The sequence below is a fragment of the Manis pentadactyla genome, chromosome 2 (assembly GCF_030020395.1).
Source record: "Manis pentadactyla isolate mManPen7 chromosome 2, mManPen7.hap1, whole genome shotgun sequence".
Classification (NCBI taxonomy): domain Eukaryota; kingdom Metazoa; phylum Chordata; class Mammalia; order Pholidota; family Manidae; genus Manis; species Manis pentadactyla.
The window spans coordinates 180,761,317-180,783,391 of NC_080020.1; the positions used below are offsets into that span (position 1 = coordinate 180,761,317).

The 22,075-nt window shown below is 45.7% G+C and overlaps 1 protein-coding gene across 6 annotated transcripts in view; it reads left to right on the forward strand.

Annotated features, from left to right (window-relative positions):
* Positions 1-21,766, forward strand: part of SPRED2 (sprouty related EVH1 domain containing 2) — a 117,062-nt gene extending 95,296 nt beyond the window's left edge. For 5 of the 6 annotated variants that reach the window (XM_057497136.1, XM_057497138.1, XM_036920733.2 and 2 more), the window contains 3 exons: positions 1,833-1,897; positions 16,369-16,518; positions 18,475-21,765. In XM_057497136.1, the coding sequence (XP_057353119.1) occupies positions 1,833-1,897; positions 16,369-16,518; positions 18,475-19,140 (881 nt within the window). In that variant the 3' untranslated portion in view covers positions 19,141-21,765. Of the gene's footprint in view, positions 1-1,832; positions 1,898-16,368; positions 16,519-18,474 lie in introns of all 6 variants that reach the window. The other variant, XM_036920740.2, reaches the window with a different exon arrangement.
* The last annotated feature ends 309 nt before the right edge of the window (positions 21,767-22,075 follow it).

The window sequence follows — 22,075 nt, forward strand, 5'->3', positions numbered from 1 at the left end:
GCCCACTGCCCTTCTGTAATTAGACCCCAGGCATATGACTGCCACTAAAAAGAAAGGGAATCTGTGATTCCTGGAGCCCTGGTTCCATTCAGGCCTTAGTCTGTGGGTGAGTGAGTAGTTGGCGAATTGCATTTGATGGTGGCCTGGAGGCTGTTGGACAGTTAGTTCTCATGGGCTTTTCTAGAGTCCACAAGTGAAAATATGTAAGTTCTCCACTTCAACACATTTAGTTACCAAATCAGAGGGACAGAGGTACCAAAGCCAGGGCCCTGTGGAAGAGAGAAATATCAAGCAAAACATGTTAAGGCCCCATTCAGTATTTGGGGAAATTAATCAGAATGTATGTTTCATTTGTTTAAGGCATAAAAGTGTTCTGAAATTATTTTCTTCACTGAGAACTTGAGGGAAAGAAAGAAAAGCAAATCTTAAAGGAAAATTGCTTGCCATCAGTAGTAAGACAATTCCAGCTAGAACATGAATCCATGAACTACAACCATATAATTGCCCAAAAGAATAAAAATTAGTATTCACATTGTAGATCTGACATAAGATAGCCAATATTTTAAGTGTTGTTATTAAACATAGCTTTTAAATGTTTGAAGAGAAAATAGCTCCTGTATTGTTGATAGAAGTTTGCAGTGTAGTGTGTCCATGTACTTAATCACTGAAGTTACACAAAATGTGATTCTCTTACTTGTAATTTTTTTCTCTGTATACACTCTACCTAGCTATTTTCTATCAAACTTGCCTTAAACATTGATTGGCTGTAGTAATTAAAGTAGTAAAGAAAAATTCTGAAACTTTGACAGTGTGCAGAGGGTGTTGTGAGACATGTTTTTCCTCCTATGATCCCTCATTGAAACTTAAATATTTCTCATCCTTTTCTGAACAGTTCTTTTAATTTCAACTTTATATAATAGCGAGTATTTTCTAAATGCACATTTTTTAAGACCTAACCAAAAAAAAGAGAAGATAGAGAATAAATTTCCCTTTTGGTATATCTATCACTTAAGCAAATTTAAATATATTTTCCTTTTGGCCATTAACGATGTCAGTTAAATGGATCCCCTTGATCCACACATTACTGGGTACTAATAGAGGGGAAGAGGGGATGTTATACTGACTTGTGTACCAGAATGAAGAAAGAGATGAACGTGTAAATAAATTGAACCCTAAATGACCGGTTTATTTCATGGTGCAATAAACTGGGTTGTCTAACCTGAGCCTGAATTTTGGCCTGCAGAAACAGAGCAGACTCACTGCTTCCCTGGTATTGCAAGAGAAAACCTCCTCACCCAGGTATCCACTCACAAGGTGGCTGCCACGATCTGGGTTTTAGAGTGCAGTGCCTGAATTTCAGAACAGTAGGCACCCATACAAGCTATTTAGACAAACCCCATCACTGGTAGTTTTAAAAACCAGAAAGCGAAGTCGTTTACACAGGGAGATTGGGGCGGGTCTGACCGGAGGGTTCAGTGTGCTTTTTGCACTACACGGTGGGGAGCCAGGGATCACTGTGGGGGCGGGGGGGGGGCGGAGCAGTGGGCAGGCTCTCAGCGCCTCGGAGGTGCCTCTCTCTGTGTGTGTTCTGTAGTGGTTGGTGCAGAAGTCTGAGGGCTTAACTGAGAGCAAGAACAGGCAAAGTTAATTTAGGGAACATCCTGGCAAGAGTCAGTTAAAGAGTAAATTAAAAGCATTTAATCCCCAGGTAATATATTTCTGTTGGGGATTCACATGCAAAAGTTATGGAATGTGTTTTTATTAAAATATACTTCTTAAATGATTAGATTGACTTACCGTCTTTGGAAACACTTTTTCTTTTGTCTTTTTAGGTTCAACAACATCATCTTCTACCATACATAATGAAGCTGAACTTGGTGACGATGACGTTTTTACAGTAAGTTCCCTTTGTCCTTTGCTCTCCAGATTAGTTAGTGAATAGTCAGAGAAAGATTCTCTATAAGAGCAAGAGAGACACTTGGCAATTTTCATTTGCTATTGCTGTGGAGATACTCTTTTGAGGGAGATGCCCCAATATGGTTCTCCTATTAGGATACCCTGTTGGGGAGATCCCTGCTTTGTCACAATTTTTGCTGTGCTGGTTTGGCCTCTGTTGCCCCTGTTGCAGGGGTACAATCCACAACGCGGCACAACATACCAGCTCTCCTGGACCTGTCCAAAGTTTTCTCACTGTCTTCCCTCAGATTGAGGGTGACCACCTATCTGGTTTGCCTCAGACTATCCTAGCTGTAGCACCGAAATTCCCCAGTCCTATGAAACACCTCAATCCCAGGCAAACCAGGACAACAGGTCACCTTAGTCTTCTGTTAATAAAAATTCTACTTTGGGAGTACAGGGGCTTGTGAACCATGGTTCCAGCCCTCATGGAGATACCAGATGGTACAGGCAGAGATGTGACTGACCCATAAAAGGCATACATGTGGCACAGACCATGTAAAGTACTCTGGTCCAGAGGAGAAGGGGCACAGGGGTCAGAGAAGACCAGTAGGAGGTGCGGCTGGGCTGGTCCTTGTGGCATCTGTACATGGTTCAGGAGGAGGCTTTGAGGCTGGAAACCGTGGGGGTGAAGGCGGAAGCGGGGATGTGCTATGTTGCACATCCCAACCTGAGGTGAATGGAGCATGGTAGGGATTTCAGGAAATTAGCTCAGTTGTCCCTCCATGGAGTGGCTGGTGTGACGTGGCTCTGAACAGGCTTTATACAGCACTCGAGCAGTTGGCATGTTGCTTACATCTGTTCCTTTGTCACGTTTCAAGAGACAAACAACAGCAGGCGGGTTAAAAGGTGGCTTCCTGTGCTCCAGAGTAAAACTGTCATTCGCAGCTGCTTCCCAGCTACCTGCCAGAGTGATTTATAGAATCGTGAGAGGGCAAGAGGGAAGGGGGTGATGGAAGCCAGCATCCTCCTGGTTTTGTCCTTTAATCCACAGGGCATCAGCTTGCTGCTCTGAGGGTAACACCGATGCCTGGAAGGAAGTGTAGAAACACCCCTGCTTCTTGCAGACACTCGGAACTCATTGGAGAAGGCACTCCACTTAATTGCCTTCTGTGCAGGCCCTGATGTGTACGATCAGTTGCCTTCTTTCTATTTGTTTACAAGCAAGGGCCTCTTAATAATAATACCTCCCTTCCCCAAGACAGGCCTGGCCATTAGGCCATTGGCTATTAGGAACACATCCCATGCAAGGGTGGAAGGGTCACCAGGGGCTCAGGTGCCAGGTTTTCCATGTGTTCACAAGCTCTCTGTTGTCGGACTTCCTATCCTAAGACAATCAATGAGATGTCTGAAAGCTGGAGCCAAGGAATGAGTGGCGGCATTAACTCCTGTGTAGTCTATGGCTTCCTGAAGCTTGTCCTATTCTAAAATTTTTATTGGTGAGGCCAATGTTTAGAACTTGTAAATCTTTTATTATAAAAAGATGATAAACGGTCATAAAGACCATCTTACAACTTATAATGGACCGGAATTAGAATTCTCTAAGAGAATACCATGTGTGCAAGAAAACTTTTGCAGATATAACTTGAAGAACCATGGGTATATCATCTGTCTCTGCTGCCAGCGCTGGAGTTTCCCTCTGTTTCAGAGGGTTCCTTGGGGCTGTTGTGGATGTTGTGGAAAATATATTGATGCACATTTTACATTGGGGAATAAATTGGCGGAATGGACACCCCAGCTCCCATGGAGCAAGCATGGGCTGTCTCTGCTCACACTTCGCCAACTCTCGTGGTAACCCCCCCAAAACAAAACAAGCTCGTGCTCCTGAAATCTCGAGATGGTAAAACCATGTTGCAAGTCCTCAGTAAGGTTAGTGCCCTGCTTGGCGTGCACATAGGTGTACCTGCGCACATACGCACGGACACATACCCTACCCCCGCACTGTCACTAGGGGCCAGCACCATTGGTCCCCAGGTCTTCCCATGCCTCGCCTTCCCATTTCACTGCCGCCAGCCTGGGGTGTCCACATCCTTCCTGCAGGAGACACCGCCAGAGACTCCTGATGAGAATTCTTCTGATTTTCTGAGTGTGGGCTGTTTGTCCCTTCATGTGTCCTAATATTTCCCCCTGAACCAATTATGATTGCTCTCTGTCCTTTAAAATCCCATAGCACTCTGTTGTTTGTTTCTCTCTTGCCACTTGAAAGTCTCCCCCTTTTTTGTTTTCATTTATTTCCTAAGTGAATGAATCTTTAATTAGAAGTAAGTAATCCACTATTATGCAACCCAGTAAAGCTTTGCTTCATAGGTACTCTGTAAAAGACCTGAAGCCCAGGTATAGTGTGCAACAATTACAAGTTTTTCTTACTTTATTCATTTGCTTTATTGTTATCCTGGGGGACCATTTAAAGGTGGGTGATTTTGAGGGATTCTCGGTAGCTTTGTGTCATATTTTTCTAGCTGTGTTTCTGCTGAGTCTGCAAATAGGAGCTGAGCTTCTGGATTTGTCACCCTCTATAAACCTTTGATTGCTCCTGCTTCTGCTTGCCTCCCATCAGATTTCCCTGGTGCACCATCCCTTCATGGCCCATCGACTCCATGGGGGTCTCAGGTAGAACTACCAGTCCAGGTAAACAAAATACCTAGGCAGGGGTGTGTCTAGCATTAAATATGGCTGTGTGAGGGAACTCTAGTGCTGAGCCAGTGGCTATGAATGTGTAAGATGAGTAATGCAAAGAATATACAGCCCCAACAATGAAAAGGTTAGCCTGAAGCAGCCCCAACAATGTAAAGATTAGCCTGAAGCAGTGGGAGGTTTTGGCAGTGCTAAGAGTTAGCACACTCTCCAGGCCTCTGACCGACAGCTTTTCATTTCTTTCACTTCAGAGGTGGGGAGACTCAAGAAGGACAGGATAGAGGACCCTCAGGTCTGTTCCCTGTGTTGTACTTTTGTCTTGTGGAGGAGATCTGTGCTCTGGTATATCTTGCAGGGGAAGCCATCGTAAACTTGAGACATGACCAGCTTAGCTCTGTGCCTAAGCGGGGTTAGTTTATACCCCAGCTTGGGACTGACTTCCTCCCAGATCTCTGCATTTAAGAACTCTGACACCGGAAAGCTTGGAGTGTGCAAGGAAGGGGATTCTTGGGGATGAGTAGAGAAAATGGACTATGTAGAACTGGAGAGGCTCCAGGTTTTATGGTCATTCAATGAACAGTTTTCTGAATTCCTGTTCTGTAGGCTTTGGTCCATTAAAATACAGCAGTTTCTTTACTGCTGCAGAAATCCAAAATCACTTTCAAATGTTATTAGCATCTTTACAGACAGACCAGGGTAATTTTAATACGATCCTGGGAGAAGGCAGCTGCAGTGTACACATACTTTCAGAGCAGGCTGATCTAGAATCTGTGCTCAAGTGCTGCCGGTGCTTCAGCTGTCGTGCTGAGTGGCTGGATTCTGCCTCTAAAACCAGGGGATTAGGGAAATATTTGCTGTAGAGAAAGATGCTTTGGGGTGTAGAAAATAACTAAGTTTCATCTTCCATAGTAAGAAGTCCTTAAATAATATCTATGCAAATCATGAAATAGTAGTATAACCAATGGCATTGGAAAAATGGAGAGAAATACAAGAGGAAAGAGCCACAAGAATTGGAGTGTATTTCTCTGGCGAGAAGATGGAGAGGGCAGGACTGTTGTTTGGGATACTAAGTGATATACATGTGCGTAGTTTTTAGAAAGAAAGAATTACAGGGCATTTCTCTGGGGAACAAGGGGTGTTAAGGAGGAATCAAGAGAGACACTATAGTTAGAAATGCTGATTTGCCCCCATCCAGGGCTTAAAGAGATTAAAGAGAATGCAGCAGGAGCCGAGTTCTGTGGCTCTAGGCTCTCCTGTCTGAGCTGTTCTCTGCCTAGTGTTAGGAAGCAGGTTTTACCCACCATGGAAATAATGGCACATTAAAGCTATTAAAGCTGACAGGAGTGAACTGGAAATGTTTGGCCTGTGGGAGGCGAGGAGAGCTGTAGACATGCAGACATTAATTCCCTAGATTTCCAGGTCTTGGCATTGGAGGGGATTTTGAATTCGTGTCAGGTGAGCCAGCCTGCCTACTTCTGGCAAGTGAAGTTGGATTTGCCTCATTGATGGACAGTCACGGAAGCAGCTCAGAGAGTCAGAGAGTGACTTACCTAAGGTCACGTGAGTGTAACAGTGGAGAAGCAGTGAACACTTCTCAGCCTTTCCAGGTCACCACTGCTGTTCTTCTCTTCCTCTACTGACTAATTATATTTATGATATTTCAGCTGTTCTGTTTTTTACACAAATGCAAGAGCTATTTTAGGGTTCTCTTAGACCCAGCTTGGAAAGGGAAGAAATAAGAGGATAAATAAGTGACCACTGTTCTGTGTGGCCCATTCATATGACGGACTTGGAGCCTACCCACCATGCATTGGAGAGTAGAGATCCCCGATATAACAATTCAAAGCTTGGCCATTGGAAGGCCTACTGCCTAAGGTTTTGGATTTTTTTCCCATAGTCTAGATTTATATGACCACCTAATTATTGTTTCTGGATTTGGGCAGCCCTTCTCAACAGGGATTCCTCATTAAGCCCCAGCTCCTTAAGGCATCCATCCTGTATAGAGTTGTCTTCTCTCCTATGCACCCAGCATGATACTGTCTGCCATCCTTTGCAGAATTGAGAAGAGTTATTCGCATTATTTTGGGTAGGCCCGAATTCTCTCCCTAGCACCCAGTTGAAAAAGGCTGGTGTTTGGGTTATGTTTTGGTGTTCCATCAGTTTCATTTCTTTACATAGCCAGTCTTCCTTCACATAGGAAAAATGTCATGCTTTTACAGCATTGTCAGCTTCTGGCCATCTTTTGCCGACTGGAAAATGTGGTCCTTCCTCATGCCCTAGGCTTGACCCCTTGAGATCCTGTTTATTGCAAGCTGCATTTTATTACTTTCAGGCTATTCAGAGCAGTTGTCCCTCATGACATCTCAGAACCACCTCCCATCCCCCCAGATGTCTTCTAAAGAATGGCCAGAGCAAGTGGTTTGAAATCAAAATACCAAGAAGCAATTGGTCTTGTAGATTGGGCTTTTGAATATTTGCAAGTTGCACTTATTTTCATTCTTGATTAAGTAGAAAAAGTGAATTCATTGAATTTTGCAATTACCAAGGTTTCATTTATAAAATTGGAAGAGTGCAGAATACCAAAAATTTCCTTTCCTTAAAGAGTTTTTTCCACCTAATCCATCCCCAACAAACACTAATACTGAAGGCAGGTTTACCAATTTTGTAATAAATGGGGTTCACTTACTGATTTTCTAAGAGTTTTCTTTTTTGCTTTTTCAAGATGAAGCAGTATGTGACCCCTGAGTTTGCCGTTTGGAGGCTAAGGAGAGACCTGGATTCTGAACTTGGTTCCAGCCATTAGTTAGCTCTGATCATCGACCCTTTAGAATCAAAACCTCCTCAGGGTGACCATATTTCCTGTAAGACCATTTGCTGGCCCAGAGGAGAGTTACGAAAGGCACCGTCCCCTGCACTTTCACATGTGAGATTGTATTTGGTCCTCACGACTACCGTGTGAGGTACGTCTGGACACTTCCATCTCTGCAGATAGAATCACCAAGGCCCAGAGAGAGGAAGCCACCAGTGCTCATTTTCACCCTCGGTTTGCCCAGAATGCAAACCCCAGCCTGCTGTCTTTCAGAGAACTTTAAAGAAAGGAAATATTTATTCAGTAAATGTTAGTAAATTTTACATATTAAGCATACCACATTCCCTTAACTGCAAAAGAGCTGCCTAAGTGGTGGAACTAGTGCATTAGATTAAAGCCTCAGCCACCTCTTCCTGTCTTCAGTGAAAGCGTGACGCTCCCCTGTCCCTGCTTCAAAGCACCAGTCTCATTTTAGATGATGACTTGATCAAAATGCTTTCTGTTGTCTCTCCCTTTGGAATTAGGGGGACGGGAGTAGGGCAGGGGGAAGCTAAGTGAAAGAGAAAACAGATTGAAATTGTTAAATTACTTCTCAAAAGTTTAGTGAAAGTGGTCTGCGGGGATTTATTAAGAAAGGCAAAAATGTTTTGGGAGGAGCAGCCCAGTGCTTCCTGGTGGTTGACAGCGGGAAGCAGCGTCCCGTCACTGCTGCTGGCTGAGACCTTGTGCCATTGGTGGTGTGGACGGTCTCAGAAGATGGGCGGGAGCTGCTTCATCTTCTTGGTGGCAGTAATTATCAAGCTCACATTACATAGTAAGAGGAGGATCTTTTTTGCTCAGCATGTAATACCTTCATTGGCTAAATTAAAGCAATTAAATACCTAAGGCTCAAAACAAAAGCTCTGAAGTGCTCTCAGTTTCAGGAAGCCCAGAGGCATGTTGCTAGGCCACCCACAAGTGTCTTTCTTCACTTATCCATATATCATCTTATCATTTTAAGCTATGGATAGTAGGATCCTATTATTTCCATTTTGCTAGTTCACACAGGGGATGTACTCAGTGTTCCCTGACACCCAGCCTTCCTGCTTCCAACCCCGCGGGCAGTGCAGTGAAGCTAAGCTATGGGCTGATGAGCAGAGTCCTTTCATTTCGGAATTTCACCTAACTTCAATATTTAGAAGCACAAACAAACCATTTTCATGTGTAGGAATGTTGTTTCTGTAGCTTTTTCACAAGGAAAGAATACTCACTTTGTCCCCTGGCTCCCAGAGAAAACACTGTCCTCGAGCTGGGGACAGTCGTCTCTTCCCCGCCAGCAGCTGCCTCCTGGGCCCAGACTGCCTCCTCCCTGTGCCTGGTTGGTTTCTTGCTCTGCTTGTCCTCTTTGGAAGAGGACCCCTGAGCCAGTGTAGGCCCTTCAGACAGGTGAGCCCCAAATGGGTGACAGCTTTCTGTTTACCAAAGGGATAAGGGGCGGCCAGAAGCCCGTCCACCTGGTACTGCGGGAAAAGGTGTGTTTGCTGAAGAGTGAAGAACAGCACCCAGACCTCGTGGGCCAGGGCCTCCTGGGTCACCGGCCCTCCCTCCAGGTCACTGTCTTCTGAGAGGCAAAAGATGCCCGGAGTTGCATGTGATCAGTCTCGTCTCCCAGCCTGAGGTTGAGGCCAATGGTGTATATTTATATTTTTATATATAGCATGTGTACATACTTTTTTAAAAAACCAAAAAAGCCCTTGCAGTAAGAATATGGAATATTGCTTTGGTTGCATCAGCTGTTGAGACCTATTTTGGTGGTGGATTACAGTAAAAATAATACAAATTGTGATCATAACAAGTTAGCCATCTTTGAAAATGTAAAATAACAGTTTCTACAGGCATGGCTCTTGAATCCTCTAAGCAGCAGTCTTAGTCAAACCTAGAATGTTCTTAGGAGGAGGAGAGAAGGATTACACATGAAACTGTTAGCTCTCAAACAGACCTTGGGGATCACCTGGGGCAACCCCTTTATTTTATGTATGAGGAAACTGAGGCCCAAAGAAGATAAACAACTTGTTTGGTAGAGCCTGGCCTGGAATCAAGTTTCCAATTCCTTCTCTGTAGTGTGACTTTTGCTTAACGGTGCTAGATGATTCCTGAGTGATGTGGTCTGGCTTCTTATGCATTTTCTTAACCTTATTTTCTATGTCTATTCAGACATGTAGGCCTGCTGACCTGCAGTGGCTGTCAGGATGGGCTTGGCTCCGGGCGCTGTGTACCGTTCTATCAGTTCATGTGTTCCTGGGGGCATGGGGGTGATGAAGCGACTATACTTGTTTGCTTGTCTCTCTGGAGGGTGGGGTTGTCCCATCTGTCTCCATCCCCAAGAGGGAGAAGAAAATTGCCAGTTGCCAGCCTTCTCATAGTCTCATCGAGACACTCGGTAGGGGTGTCCTACTTCAGAAAGCTGTAAACCAGATTCCCTAATAAGTTCCAGGTGTCCCTGAGAAAACAGCCCTGCGCACACCTTTCCTCTCCCCTAAGTGCTGTTTGCTAGCTGCTGCCACCTTGTTCTCTACCCCCACCCTTTATTAGAAAAACAAAAATTTAGCAGGAAAACCCAGGGGAGCTGAGTGGATGCACATAATCCTGAAAACACTTGTTTCATTTTGAAATGCAGAGTCCCATCATCAGTACCCCAAGAAGCCCTTGGCTAGTGCCCAGGATCCCATCCCAGGATGGGTAGTTTTAAGCAAAACCTCTGGCCTGGCCTCTTTTCTTCTCTCCTTCCTTGAGATCCTGTTTGTCAAGGAGGTTGGCCTTCGAACAAAGAGGTCTCGTTCCCAGACCCGGGGCGTGTGAACAACTGCATGTGCTTCTTCAAGAACTTCCAGGTAAACTAAAGGTCCCTACATAGGAGAGGGAAGAATAGCCAAATTTCCAAGAGTAAGAAATTATATTTTACAAAATTCGCATATATGGTAGGAGGGAGCCAGCCTACAGGTTCAACATTAGGCATCTGTCTTCTAGTCACCTTTCTCTATTCAGACCAATTTCCACCCAAACCAGGCAGTGCTGACCTTGGGAGAATAGCCTCAACCCAGTGTATTTTGTACTTCTGATTTTCCTTTATTGTCAAGATACAATAACAGTAAAGTCAATTATTCAGAGGAAAAGTCTGTCAACTTTTGAAGCTCCATGGTTTTCCTCTCATCTGTTGTTAAATTCTGGGGAATTATAGGAAATACCTCAATTCTCAAAATAGTACAACGTTTGTCTGCAGAATCTAGCTATTAGAAGGTTGTTCTTTTTGAAGAAGTATATCAGATGTTCACTGATAAATTTTGGCCTCTTTTTTTCTTATTCCAGTCCTTGGTCTGGGTCATCCACCCATCTGTAATGCCACCTGCCCACCTCCAGTGCCCCTCTCAAGAAACCCACCCGGCCTCGCCTCCAGCCCATGCCACCTTCCGTGTGTGGGCGCACATTCGACAGGGTGCTCACCCAGTGCAGACCCACAAACACTTCAGGGAAGGGATGGGTGATTTCACCCCAGGAATGGATTTAGTCGGACCTGTCATGTCTCTAGTCTAGTCTGTGTTTCTAAGGTTGGCAGTTCTCCCTTTATCTCAGTACTCTCTGACCCTTCCTTCCACATCTCTTTCCTTCCTTTTCTGTGTTCTTCTTTATCAAAGTCTTGTCTCAGCTTACTGCCCTGTTAGAGGACTTAAGAACCAGGTCACACAAAGCTTCTTACTACTTTAGATGTGTGAGTTTTTACAGTGATCATAGACAATCTGAAGATGTAATCAAAGGTCTACCCTTAAAAAGGGACCAAACTTAGATGGTTAAGAAACACAACTCCCCTGTAATAGATAGTGTTCCAAAGTGTAGAAAAAGGTGAAAAAAAGAAAAAGGTGGAAAGCTGTCTAGCTTAGTCTACAAGACTGGCATAACCTGCTACAAAACTGGGCCAGGGTAACTCAATTAGAGAACAACAGAAGCCAGACTCACTTATGAATCTAGATGTAAGGCTTCAAAGTCAAAGTTGTTAACAAATCACACCTATCAAGTATCTGTAAAATAAATTGAATGAAAGATCAGTAGAATATATCCCAGGAATGCAGATACAGCTTGTATTAGAAAAGCTAACTGTTTAATTCATATGTTAATAAAACAAAGTGAAGGTGGAAGACTATGTGATCATCTCAGTATATACATGAAAACCCTCTGGTGACATACAGCATCTTTAGTGAAAACTCTTGGCAATCAAGAATATAAGGAAACTTCTGGAACTTTATCATCACTACATCACTATTATTATCTAGAAACATCATATTTAATAATCCCTGGAAGTCCCATTAAAATCGGGTTCAAATCAAGCAGGGCCATGACACCTCTGTTTTTCCACATCATGTTGGAAGCCCTGGCAAAAGACATAATAAGACAAGAAAAGGAAAGAATAAATATTGGAAAGGAGACCAAACTCTTGTAGTTGATGTTATTTACTTTATCCAGTGATTCTCTGGATTTTTCTATTTGAACTTTCATAAGGGAGTTAAGCAAAGTGATGAGATACAGTGTCAGCATAACAGGACCTGTAACCTTTATGTATATCAGGAGTAACATCTGGGAATGTTTAATCTCATGTGGTTTTTGCAGCAACCCTGAGGAGGACCTTAGCTTCATTTCGCAGATGTAAAAACTGGAGTTAGACTTTAACTTGACCAAAATCACACAATTTTTTATTAGCAGAGAATAATTCAAATCCAGTCTTCCTGAGCTGAGATGATGTTGTTTAGCATTATAATAATTGACCCTTGAACAGCTCGGGGATTAGAGCAGCCACCTCCCCACCCTAACCCAGTCAAAAAGCCATGTGTAACTTTTACTGTCCAAAGATTTAACTACTAATAGCCTACTATTGACCAGAAGTCTTAGCCAATAACATAAACAGTAGATAAACAGGTATTTTGTATGCTATATATATTCTGTATTATACTCTTAGAATAAAGCAAGAGAAATGTTTTTCAGATTGTTGCAAACCTCAAAAAAAACTTTCCAAGGTATTTATTGAAAAAAATCTACACAAAAGTGGACCTGTGTAGTTCAAACCTTTCTTATTCAAGGGTCAGCTGTACTCTGCTGCATTTTAGGTTACAAATTTCTTAATTGGACATCTTTTTAATACTAGGCATTGACATTGAGTCAGAGTCAAACCCCCAGAGGCAAGAGCGTTGTGAAGGGTGCATCTGCAGGGGGCAGCAGTCTTGCTCACTTCACTGTGTTGCCTGAGACCTCCCATGACCCGGCTGCTCCTAGACAGCAGCGCTGCGCCTCGCTGTTCACAGTGGGTGGGCCAGCAGGCAGCCCTGAAAGCTCACTCTGATTGCTCACTCTGGGTGCAGGAAGCCTGTTGCTGAAACCACCCCTTTTAGGAACTTGAGGTCCCCAAGCATAGAGTAGCCATGGAGGATCTCCAGTTCTGTTCTTCCCAAGCTCAAACTCACAACGGTTCAGAGACACCATCTGGAGAGCATGAGTTTCAAGCACAGCCTGTCTTTCCAAGTTGAAGTGAAGCTGTCAGATCAGTAGGTTGTCAGGTGCCGTTAGCTTGCGCACACAGGGAGCAGAGATATTCCAGAATCTTGCTTGTGAATGTGTATATGTGCCTAGCTTAGAGGGGCTGCTTTTCTCCCGTCATGGGTGGACACCACAAGCAGACTTGTGGGAGAGCCAGGGCAGAGGTGCAGGGGTACAGGAGCCTTTCCCCCATCTTTCTTGGAGCTGCCATGACAGCATATTCATGTAGGTCATACTCACCACTTGGCAAGCTTTGGTTGACGGCATAGATCTGAAATAAGCCTCTGCTTCCAGGGCAGCCTCTCCTGCACGTGCTCCTTCCCCAAGCAGCCCGGGCATGGACAGCTGTGGGCTGGACTGTCAGCTCTGCCCGCAGGAGGCAGTGAACTGTGGGCCTTTTTGCTCCTTTGCACAAATTCCTCATCAGATTAGGGGATATGAAAGGTCTTTCTCAGTCTCACGTTCTCTGACAATGTCCAGGAAGCTTTGCACTTGACTCTGTTGTGGGAAGGGGCTGTTCGGGGCTGGGGAGGTAGGTTGGGTGCATCAGAAGGTGGCATTTCTGAAATGGATACTAGGAAAAACTGGGTGTGCCTCATTTCTCAGAATGACTTTCTACACATTGTTAACCTGGACATGGGTCACAGAAAATAGGGTGGGTTAAGGTGAGCAGATGACTAACACACGTGATCATGATAGGTTGACTAGGTTTCTAAGAACTAAATGCTGAGTGCCCATTACAGTGTTCACTATAACAGTAGCTTCTAACCCAGGAGGTTACTCATGTGGGTGTTGGATCAAAGAATTTAACCATTGAGATTTGAATCACAACGACAGGCCCTTGTGTACTCATTCAGAAAGTATTTATTAAGATCTTTAGAAACCTTTGTATTGTGAGACGCCCATTCCCTCATCTCCTGGGTTCGTATAAAGCAAAGTGTACCTTCTTACTTAGAGAAACTGTACCTGTTTTAGTCTCAGCATAACACCTCTTCAGGTAGGCACTGAAAAGAGCTCACCTGAGCTTGAGAAGTAGCCCTGTGGGATATTGAAATCCCACTGGGTGGTCAGGGGCTGCACTTCAGTCCACCTTTGCAGTGGCTGCCTGCCGTGGTCGGCAGGACCCCAAGAGTGATGTGGAGACGATATTTTACCTGCAACCATGTTCACATGTAGCCAGGGCCTGGCTCCTCATACAGTCTGAGACTAGTAAGTCTTTTGCTTTGTTGTGCCATCTGATCTACAACCACCCATATGTTAAGAGGTGACAGGACCTCCAGAGATGGAAGGAAAGGGTGGGTGAGAGTCAGAGGACAGGCCAGAGTTTGGAAGTAAAACTTGTGTATGAGTTTGGTCTTTTTTGGTTACTGGGATTTGAGGGATAAATAGCAGTTCTTCTCTGAGTTCTTAATCCATTGAGAAAGAAACGATAGGAGACCCTTATTGCTGATGATGTCAGTCAGTCCTGGCTGACACCTACAGTAACTGGGCATCTCAGGAGCAGACCTTAGGATCATCTCCACCGCCGCCCTGCAGGAGGGCAGGCCCTCAACCTCCAAGGGGAGACACAGTCCCGAGAGTGGTTGCCAGCACGTGCTGTTTGCCAGCTGGGTGGCTCCCAGGAGGCAGAGTAGGGAAGTGGCAGGCGCTGCACACCTCTGCGGAGAGCAGGGCAGGGTGGCCAGAGGGAAGCAGGACTGTGGTGCAGTTGGAAATGCTGCCGCAGGAAAGGAGCCAAGAGTGAGGAGAAAGTGCGCCCAAATGACACACCCAAGTGCCTTCTGGCTTACGTTACTAAGGCAAATTGGCTCATAATCATTGGAACATCCTAGAGTGGACAGGATTCAGGCTTGAGTGGATCCAGCAGCTCAAATGGTTTCTGTGGGGCTGCCTTCTCTTGGTCTTGCTTCACTTCATCCTCAGAAGCTTCTCTCCCTGTGCCCTCACCAGGATTCCAGGTTAATAGGACCCTTAGATCTTAAGTTCCAAGATAAAGACAGCATCCTTTCTGACCTCTCCATCGAGAGAAATCTCTCCTTACTGCCTCAGAGAAGACCGTGTGCCCAGATCTTAGTCATTATGGATTGAGGGATTTGAAGTAGCCATTGACCCCATAGCACATGGACCAAACAGAATTAGAGAAAAATCCAGGAAGTTTAGGTCCCCAAAGAGATGCAGCACGCGTCCACCAAGTTTTAAAAATTAATAGTAGTTGTGTTGCGTAATGGAAATATGGGTGTCTCATTCTCATCTTTTTCCTAAATACTTGTCCATTTTTCTGAGTATTTATGGCTTTATAAATGGGGAGGAGGGTAAGAATAATTTACAGGTCTGTTTGTTATAACTTTGCTTTTGCCCACAAAAGGATTTATAATACTAACACAAAACATGTAAAATAAAAAGAGATAAGCAAATTAAGGGGAATATAAGAGAAGCAATAGCCAGGGATGAGTTCCTAAATATTTGTGAGAAATAGGACACCTAGGTACAAGAAAAACTTTTTCTTTGCATTTGTTTGGGGAAATAAATAATCTGTGACTCTAAGAAAGTGGGGGGGTGGTTCTCAGGGGCCCTGGCTTTAAAGGCGGTTGCCAGCTTCATTTAACAAAGCCCTTTATGAGCAGGTGGCTCTTAGGTGGGGGGTTGTGGAGGGTGAACATCACCTGGCCTGCTTCATCAAGCCTCAGCTGGGAGTGGAAGCATCTCGGTGACAAGTGTATTGGGAGGCGGCGGCCCCTGTGCCCCGCTCACGGCACAGTCCATCCTGACAGCCGACCACCTTCCACAGGTGCCAGTCTACACCCACTGCCTCTGATGGGAAAGCAGCTGTGCATTCACCCTCCACAGATGGGAGCCTTCATCCCTCTGTGAGGTCATCCATTTTGCTTCCAGTTTAAGTCACCCCCGCGACTTGCCTCCAACACAGTATTACAAAACTTCTTCCTGGAAAGTCAGTGCCCATGATTCCACTGAAGTATCCTTATCTCTCAGACTTTCAGGCTGGGATTAGCCCACATATAAACATTTAGGATTGATTTTTGCTTGTTTGCATTTCCTCAGCTTGCCAGAGCACCTCCCAACCAGGGTTCTTGGTCAAATGGCGACGAACCAGCAGGAGGCCTGGCATAGTGAGCCTTTCCCCAAAGCCTGTCACTGCTTCCACGTTGGAGAAAACAAACCCAGCTTTCCAGGGTCTGCTAGCTGGGTTTCTCTGCACGGTGAGCCGGCCACATCGTGTTTAGACAGACTGGGCTCTCAGGGGTCCTCCTGCCTCCCACAGCCAAGATAAACACAAGATTTCGGGAAATCCAGCAAACGACCCCACAAGTGGGGCTCAAAGGTGTGCTACAATTTGGTGTGTGGTTTTGGTTTGTTTTTTAATTAATTCTTGGTTATCTCCCTCTAAACAGACAGCTACAGACAGTTCTTCTAATTCCTCTCAGAAGAGGGAACAGCCTACGCGGACAATCTCCTCTCCCACATCCTGTGAGCACCGGAGGGTTTATACGCTGGGCCACCTCCATGACCCATATCCCACGGACCACTATCACCTTGAACAGGTGAGTGGCAGTCTTGTTCCCCTGAGGTCATGGGGTGGGGGCCTTCCAATTCTGGAACAGCCCCCTTCCCCTCCTGTTCAACCAGGTGCCCCAAGCCCAGGCCTCCTGTGTTCCACTTTGTACCCCACGCCATACTGAAGGTTTTGGGGGCTGCTTCCCCCTACTCGGGGTCTTCTGGGCATCAGACATCTTCTGTGCTTTGTGTCACTTAACCCACACAGCTGGGCCTTGGCATCCCCAGTTTATAAGTGAGGGTGCTGAGGCTTAGAGAGGCAGAGTCCCTGATGGAACAAGTTTCAGATGCAAGCCTGTGCTCACCCCAGGTGCCGTGCTGCCTCCTGCCTTTGTTTGAAAGCACAGAGCCACGATCAGGACTGAAGAATGCCTTACACGCTTGGCTTGAGCGCCCTGGCATCAGGGGCCTGGGGCCCAGGGCTTGCTCAGAGAGATGTAGCTAGAGTTTGGAATTCAGTGATTTCAACAAATATTTACTGAGCAGCTGTTTTGCAGAGCAGGTTCCCAAACTGTGGGACATGGACTGGTGCCCATGTTGGGTGATGTGGCTGCCGGTCTACTTGCAGAGCAGAGGGCAATGTGGGTTAGGGGAGAGGGTTTTAACATAAAGCTAGATTTATACGACTTTTTAAAAATCAATCAGTTGTGTACTTCCTAATATTTTGGCATTAAAATGTTCTTTTTTAAAACCACATGATGGTAGCAGTAGATGGAAACTGACCTTTTGACTCCCCTTACATGACAAAATAAATAATTAGTGAAGTCTGTGTCAGCACCCAAGGTTGGTTTTGAAGTACTACAAGATGGTAATTTTCCAAAGTCAGGGTAACTGGTGTCAGAAATCTGACAGGAATTATAACAAAGCACATGGCACATGACCTGCTCCCAAGGAGCTCACAGTCTGGTGGGAAGCGATGGGTAACCTTTGGGCCCTGAGCCAAGTCCTCTGGCACTGCTGTAATGACAATAGCAGCAGTGGGCACCACACATCTGCAGCTCAGGCTCTGTGCTGGCACCGTGCGGATTCTCTCTCAGCCGTTGCACCATGGCCCTGAGCAGTTTGGTAGTCATGTCAAACCTAGGTAACCATTCAGCACCTGCTGCTCTGGACAAGGCAGTGTTGCCAGTGCAGTGGGACTGCCTGCTGAGATGTCTGTCCCACCCTCAGGGAGAACTGTTGGGCTTTGAGGCCCGAGGGTGTGGCTCACAGTCGAGCTCTGCCATTCACTCTCTAAAGTCCTGGCAGGATTTGAACCCATGCTGGTGGCCCCCAGATACGCACTGCTATCCTTTTCATATCTGGGCATCTTATCTTCCTAACAGATTACAAGGTACTTGTAAGCCTTATAGTTCCTAGTATGCCCTCTGTTCTTTGAATTTGACCCACACTGAGAAATACATTTTATATTGTTACCCAGTGTGCACAGAGATGAAAAGTACTTACCTTTGTAACGTGCACTGTACTCCAGTATCCTTCCGTTCCACTGGGAAAAACAGCTGATCTTACAAAAGAACATATGGTACAAAAACAAGTGAAATTAATTAATCTAAGATGTTAGAAATCAGGATGGGACATGGCACCTTGAGGGTGGGAGGTTACTGAAGGGAGGGGGTGGGGTGTGTCCTGAGGAGGCCTCACCTTCTGTGTCTTGATCTGGATGTGCTCAGCTTCTGAAAATTCAAACTATTCTTAGAGAGTACACACTTGCCCACATATATGGTACTACTTCAACAAAAAAGGGAGAAAATGCTGGTCTCCACCCATGAAATTGATTTCCTGACCCTGGAATGGACTGACACCAATTCCAAATATAAGATGTTCAGTAATGAGAGAAATGCCTTTGTCAAGGTGAAAAGTGCATATTGGAGGGGGGTGGTTGATTCGGTTTTTGGTTTTTTGGGCCACTGCTATAAAATAATGCCTCCCTTTCCCTGGGGCAGGCGATGCCAAGGGCCTACCACCAGGTGAGCTTCCCGGACGACGACGAGGAGATTGTGCGCATCAACCCCAGGGAGAAGATCTGGATGACCGGCTACGAGGACTACCGGCACGCGCCGGTGAGGGGCAAATTCGCGGACACCTCGGAGGATGCGGACTCCTACGTGCGCTTCGCCAAGGGCGAGGTTCCCAAGCACGACTACAATTATCCCTATGTGGACTCCTCGGACTTTGGCCTCGGTGAGGACCCCAAAGGGCGCGGGGGCAGCGTGATTAAGATGCAGCCCTCGCGGGGCAAGTCCCGGCGGCGGAAGGAGGACGGGGAGCGCTCCCGGTGCGAGTACTGCAGGGACATGTTCAACCACGAGGAGAACCGGAGGGGCCACTGCCAGGACGCGCCCGACTCCGTGAGAACTTGCATCCGCCGGGTGAGCTGTATGTGGTGTGCGGACAGCATGCTCTATCACTGTATGTCGGACCCCGAGGGAGACTATACAGACCCGTGCTCGTGCGACACTAGCGACGAGAAGTTTTGCCTCCGGTGGATGGCTCTTATTGCCTTGTCTTTCTTGGCCCCCTGTATGTGCTGTTACCTGCCCCTTCGGGCCTGCTACCACTGCGGCGTGATGTGCGGGTGCTGCGGCGGGAAGCACAAAGCGGCCGTGTGACTCCGTTTCCCTCCCCTTCCTCCTTCCACAGCCACAGGGGAACTTGTCTCCTACACGCGCTCATCTTCTCCCCTGCCCCCCGAGTCCCTGAAGGCGCCCTTCCAGCCTGGGGACCTGCCTGTGGACTCCGCACCCACCAACCCCCACTCTTCATTAGCCACACCCACACCCACACCCACACACATGCACGCTCCTGGACACAGTGTTCTAAGGGAAGGAACCTCTGCAGAGACTCGTGTATTACTAGCAGTCTGTAATCAAGCTAACTGTCTTATACATGTGGTGATTTCATCTCCTTCCTACTCACCTCTTCCAGTTAAGAGGCGCCTGCAGTCGGAACTACTGATTTGGAGTGGGTTTTGTAGTTGGTTTTTCCAAGAGCATCCAGGACTATGTTTCTGTTGGTTCAGCTTGCCTGAGGACCGTCGGGTTCCTGCGGAAGTGTGATGTCAGAATGATGAAAACCCTACCAAGAAGTATTTTAACCCGCAGTTATTATATATAGGAGGTGAGCTAGTTAAACTTCTACCACAAAACAAGATCACTTTCACTTTTCTAAAGCCAAATTTACCATTTAAGCTGCAGTTTCTATCTTAAACCCATCGTCATTTTTGGTCCCCCCCAGATTCTGTCACTTACTCCCTGATGCAAAACATTCACCTGTAAAATGATTTGAGAATTGAGCCTTAACTTCAGATTAACTTGCGAGAATCAGGAAAATTCCTTAAACTGCATCGCATCATCTTGGACCAGGGCTAGAAAGGGGACTTCAGGTTTCTCTGAGCCTCCCCAAATACCCCTAAAGTAGAACTTTTTTAAATTGTGTCATCACCACTCTAAAAATTTAGCAATATTAGAAGAAAATGCTAATGAAGAAATTTTCCTCTTTGTTTTGCAAACGAAATAGTCTATTCAGACACAAACCAGTGTTCTCTGAACAAGTTCCAGTTGAGAAACGCTATTGTGCTAAATACAACTAACTATAGGAGCTACCCCACCTCCACTGGCTATTTTCTGTTAACTGGGGTAAATTTTAAATGTCATAAATTTGAAGAGTGGTGGGTTGCACTTTGCTCATGGGTTTGTGTTTTTGTTTCTGTCTTGGACTCAATGTCACATCACCAAATTCTTCATTTATACTTGGGAAAAAAACAAGGCCATATGTAAAAACCCTTCCAATGCCTAAGTGTCTTTCTCCTGCAACGCCAAACCCAGACTTGCCAATGTGGGTGCACAGATGGTCAGGCCAGCAGACTGGGTCTGCCTGTCGCCTTGCCACATGGGAGGCTTCTAATTAGCAGGAAAAGAGTATTTTTCTAATACTTTGCAAGGAATAGCCAAATAGTCTTATTGCAGAAAGAGGAAATGTTACCTGTACCTAGCATTGTACAGTCAGAACATCATGGAGACTATGGGGGACAGGCTTGTCAGCGCTGGCTTCCCTCAGTGATCTTCTTGCGGTAATTGCCAGCTGGCATGATCTGCCCCCTGTCTCCCCACCTTCCCCCATCCCTTCTCTGGTGCACACAGGACATCAGTCTTCAAGGAAAAGGACTTTTTTCCTGTCTGCCAGTCGTATTAGGAAAGTGCTAGCCATGCTTACCTTCATGGAATGTTTCCATCTTGTCTGAGAGTCCATTGCATTTCTTTAGTTAGGTCATTGGTGTAAATACCCAGTGTACTTCTGAGTTAGTTGGTAGATGTTTTCCTTTGTTGAAGTGACTGGTTTGGGCCTTCCAGTTTGGAAAAGGAGCTGAGAGCTGTCAGTCTGGTGATGGAAGAAAAGAGAACAGTTTCCTTGCCTGGAGAACATCTAGAAGCCTTCAGCCAGCCTCCACAGGTTGTCGAGATCATCTCCCCCTCCCCCACCCTGCCTGAGGCACCTCTTCAGGGTCTTTCTCAAGGTCTCCTCTCTACAAAGCACAACACTAATGTACGTTTTGTTAGACCTCAGTTCAATTGCCCCTATTTATTTGAGGAAGAATACACACATCCCACTGCTTTGTGTCTCTAGTCATTATTTGTTCCTATCTTCCCTTACCCCTTGTAAGGTCCTTCTCCATCCCTTCAAACAGTTAACGCTAGTGACTCTTACTCCGCATATACTTTTTGGTTTGTGAAGGCAGCGGTTAAAGGCACAAGGACAGCCATGGGGACATTTATGTAAATACATCTCTAATTGCCACACTGCAGCTGAACAGTGTGCAGTATTTTCCCAGTCAGCTTTGCCATACTGACGTCAATCATTTGAGAGAAATTATTCAGATTTTATTTTTGTATCTGTGGTAACAAAACATTAACCAAAAAATTTTCTGTTTGGAAGCTTCCCTCCAACCTGTGCTCCCCCCAACCCCGCCCCAAGCTATTTGCTCACATTAACAAATTAAAGTGCCTGAAGCATAATTCATTCTTTATCTGTATACTAAAAACCCTGTTGTATTGATTTTTTATAATAAGCCTTTTTACCTCTGTGTAAAAAATATATATACAAGTGTATGATGTACATTTTAGTTAACTTTTTTTTATGGTTTCTAATATGTATGACCAATGTAGCCATTGCTTTAAAATGTACCATGTAAATATAAACACATCCTATCAGATCACTGACTTCAGGGCGTTTGTCTGGCTAATGGAGGGTGGTGGTGGAGCCACAGCAGGTGGGGGAGTGGCTGTCCACAGGATGAGAAAGGGTTTCCTTTGGACAGGGCCGTGTGGTCTGTTTTGTGAGGCCCTTCCCGCCTATGGTTATGTCATGTTCCCAAGGGGACACCACTGCTCCTCAGGCTCGGATGCCTCAAGTGAAAGGAATGCTGTATGTCACCGCCCGGGGAACACCCCCTCGTCCTAGGCCTGGCTTCCCCCACGCGGGCTCCTCAGAGGGAACAGCTGTACTTCCTCCGAGTTGTTTTCGTCCGATTCTTGCTGAATCTCCTGT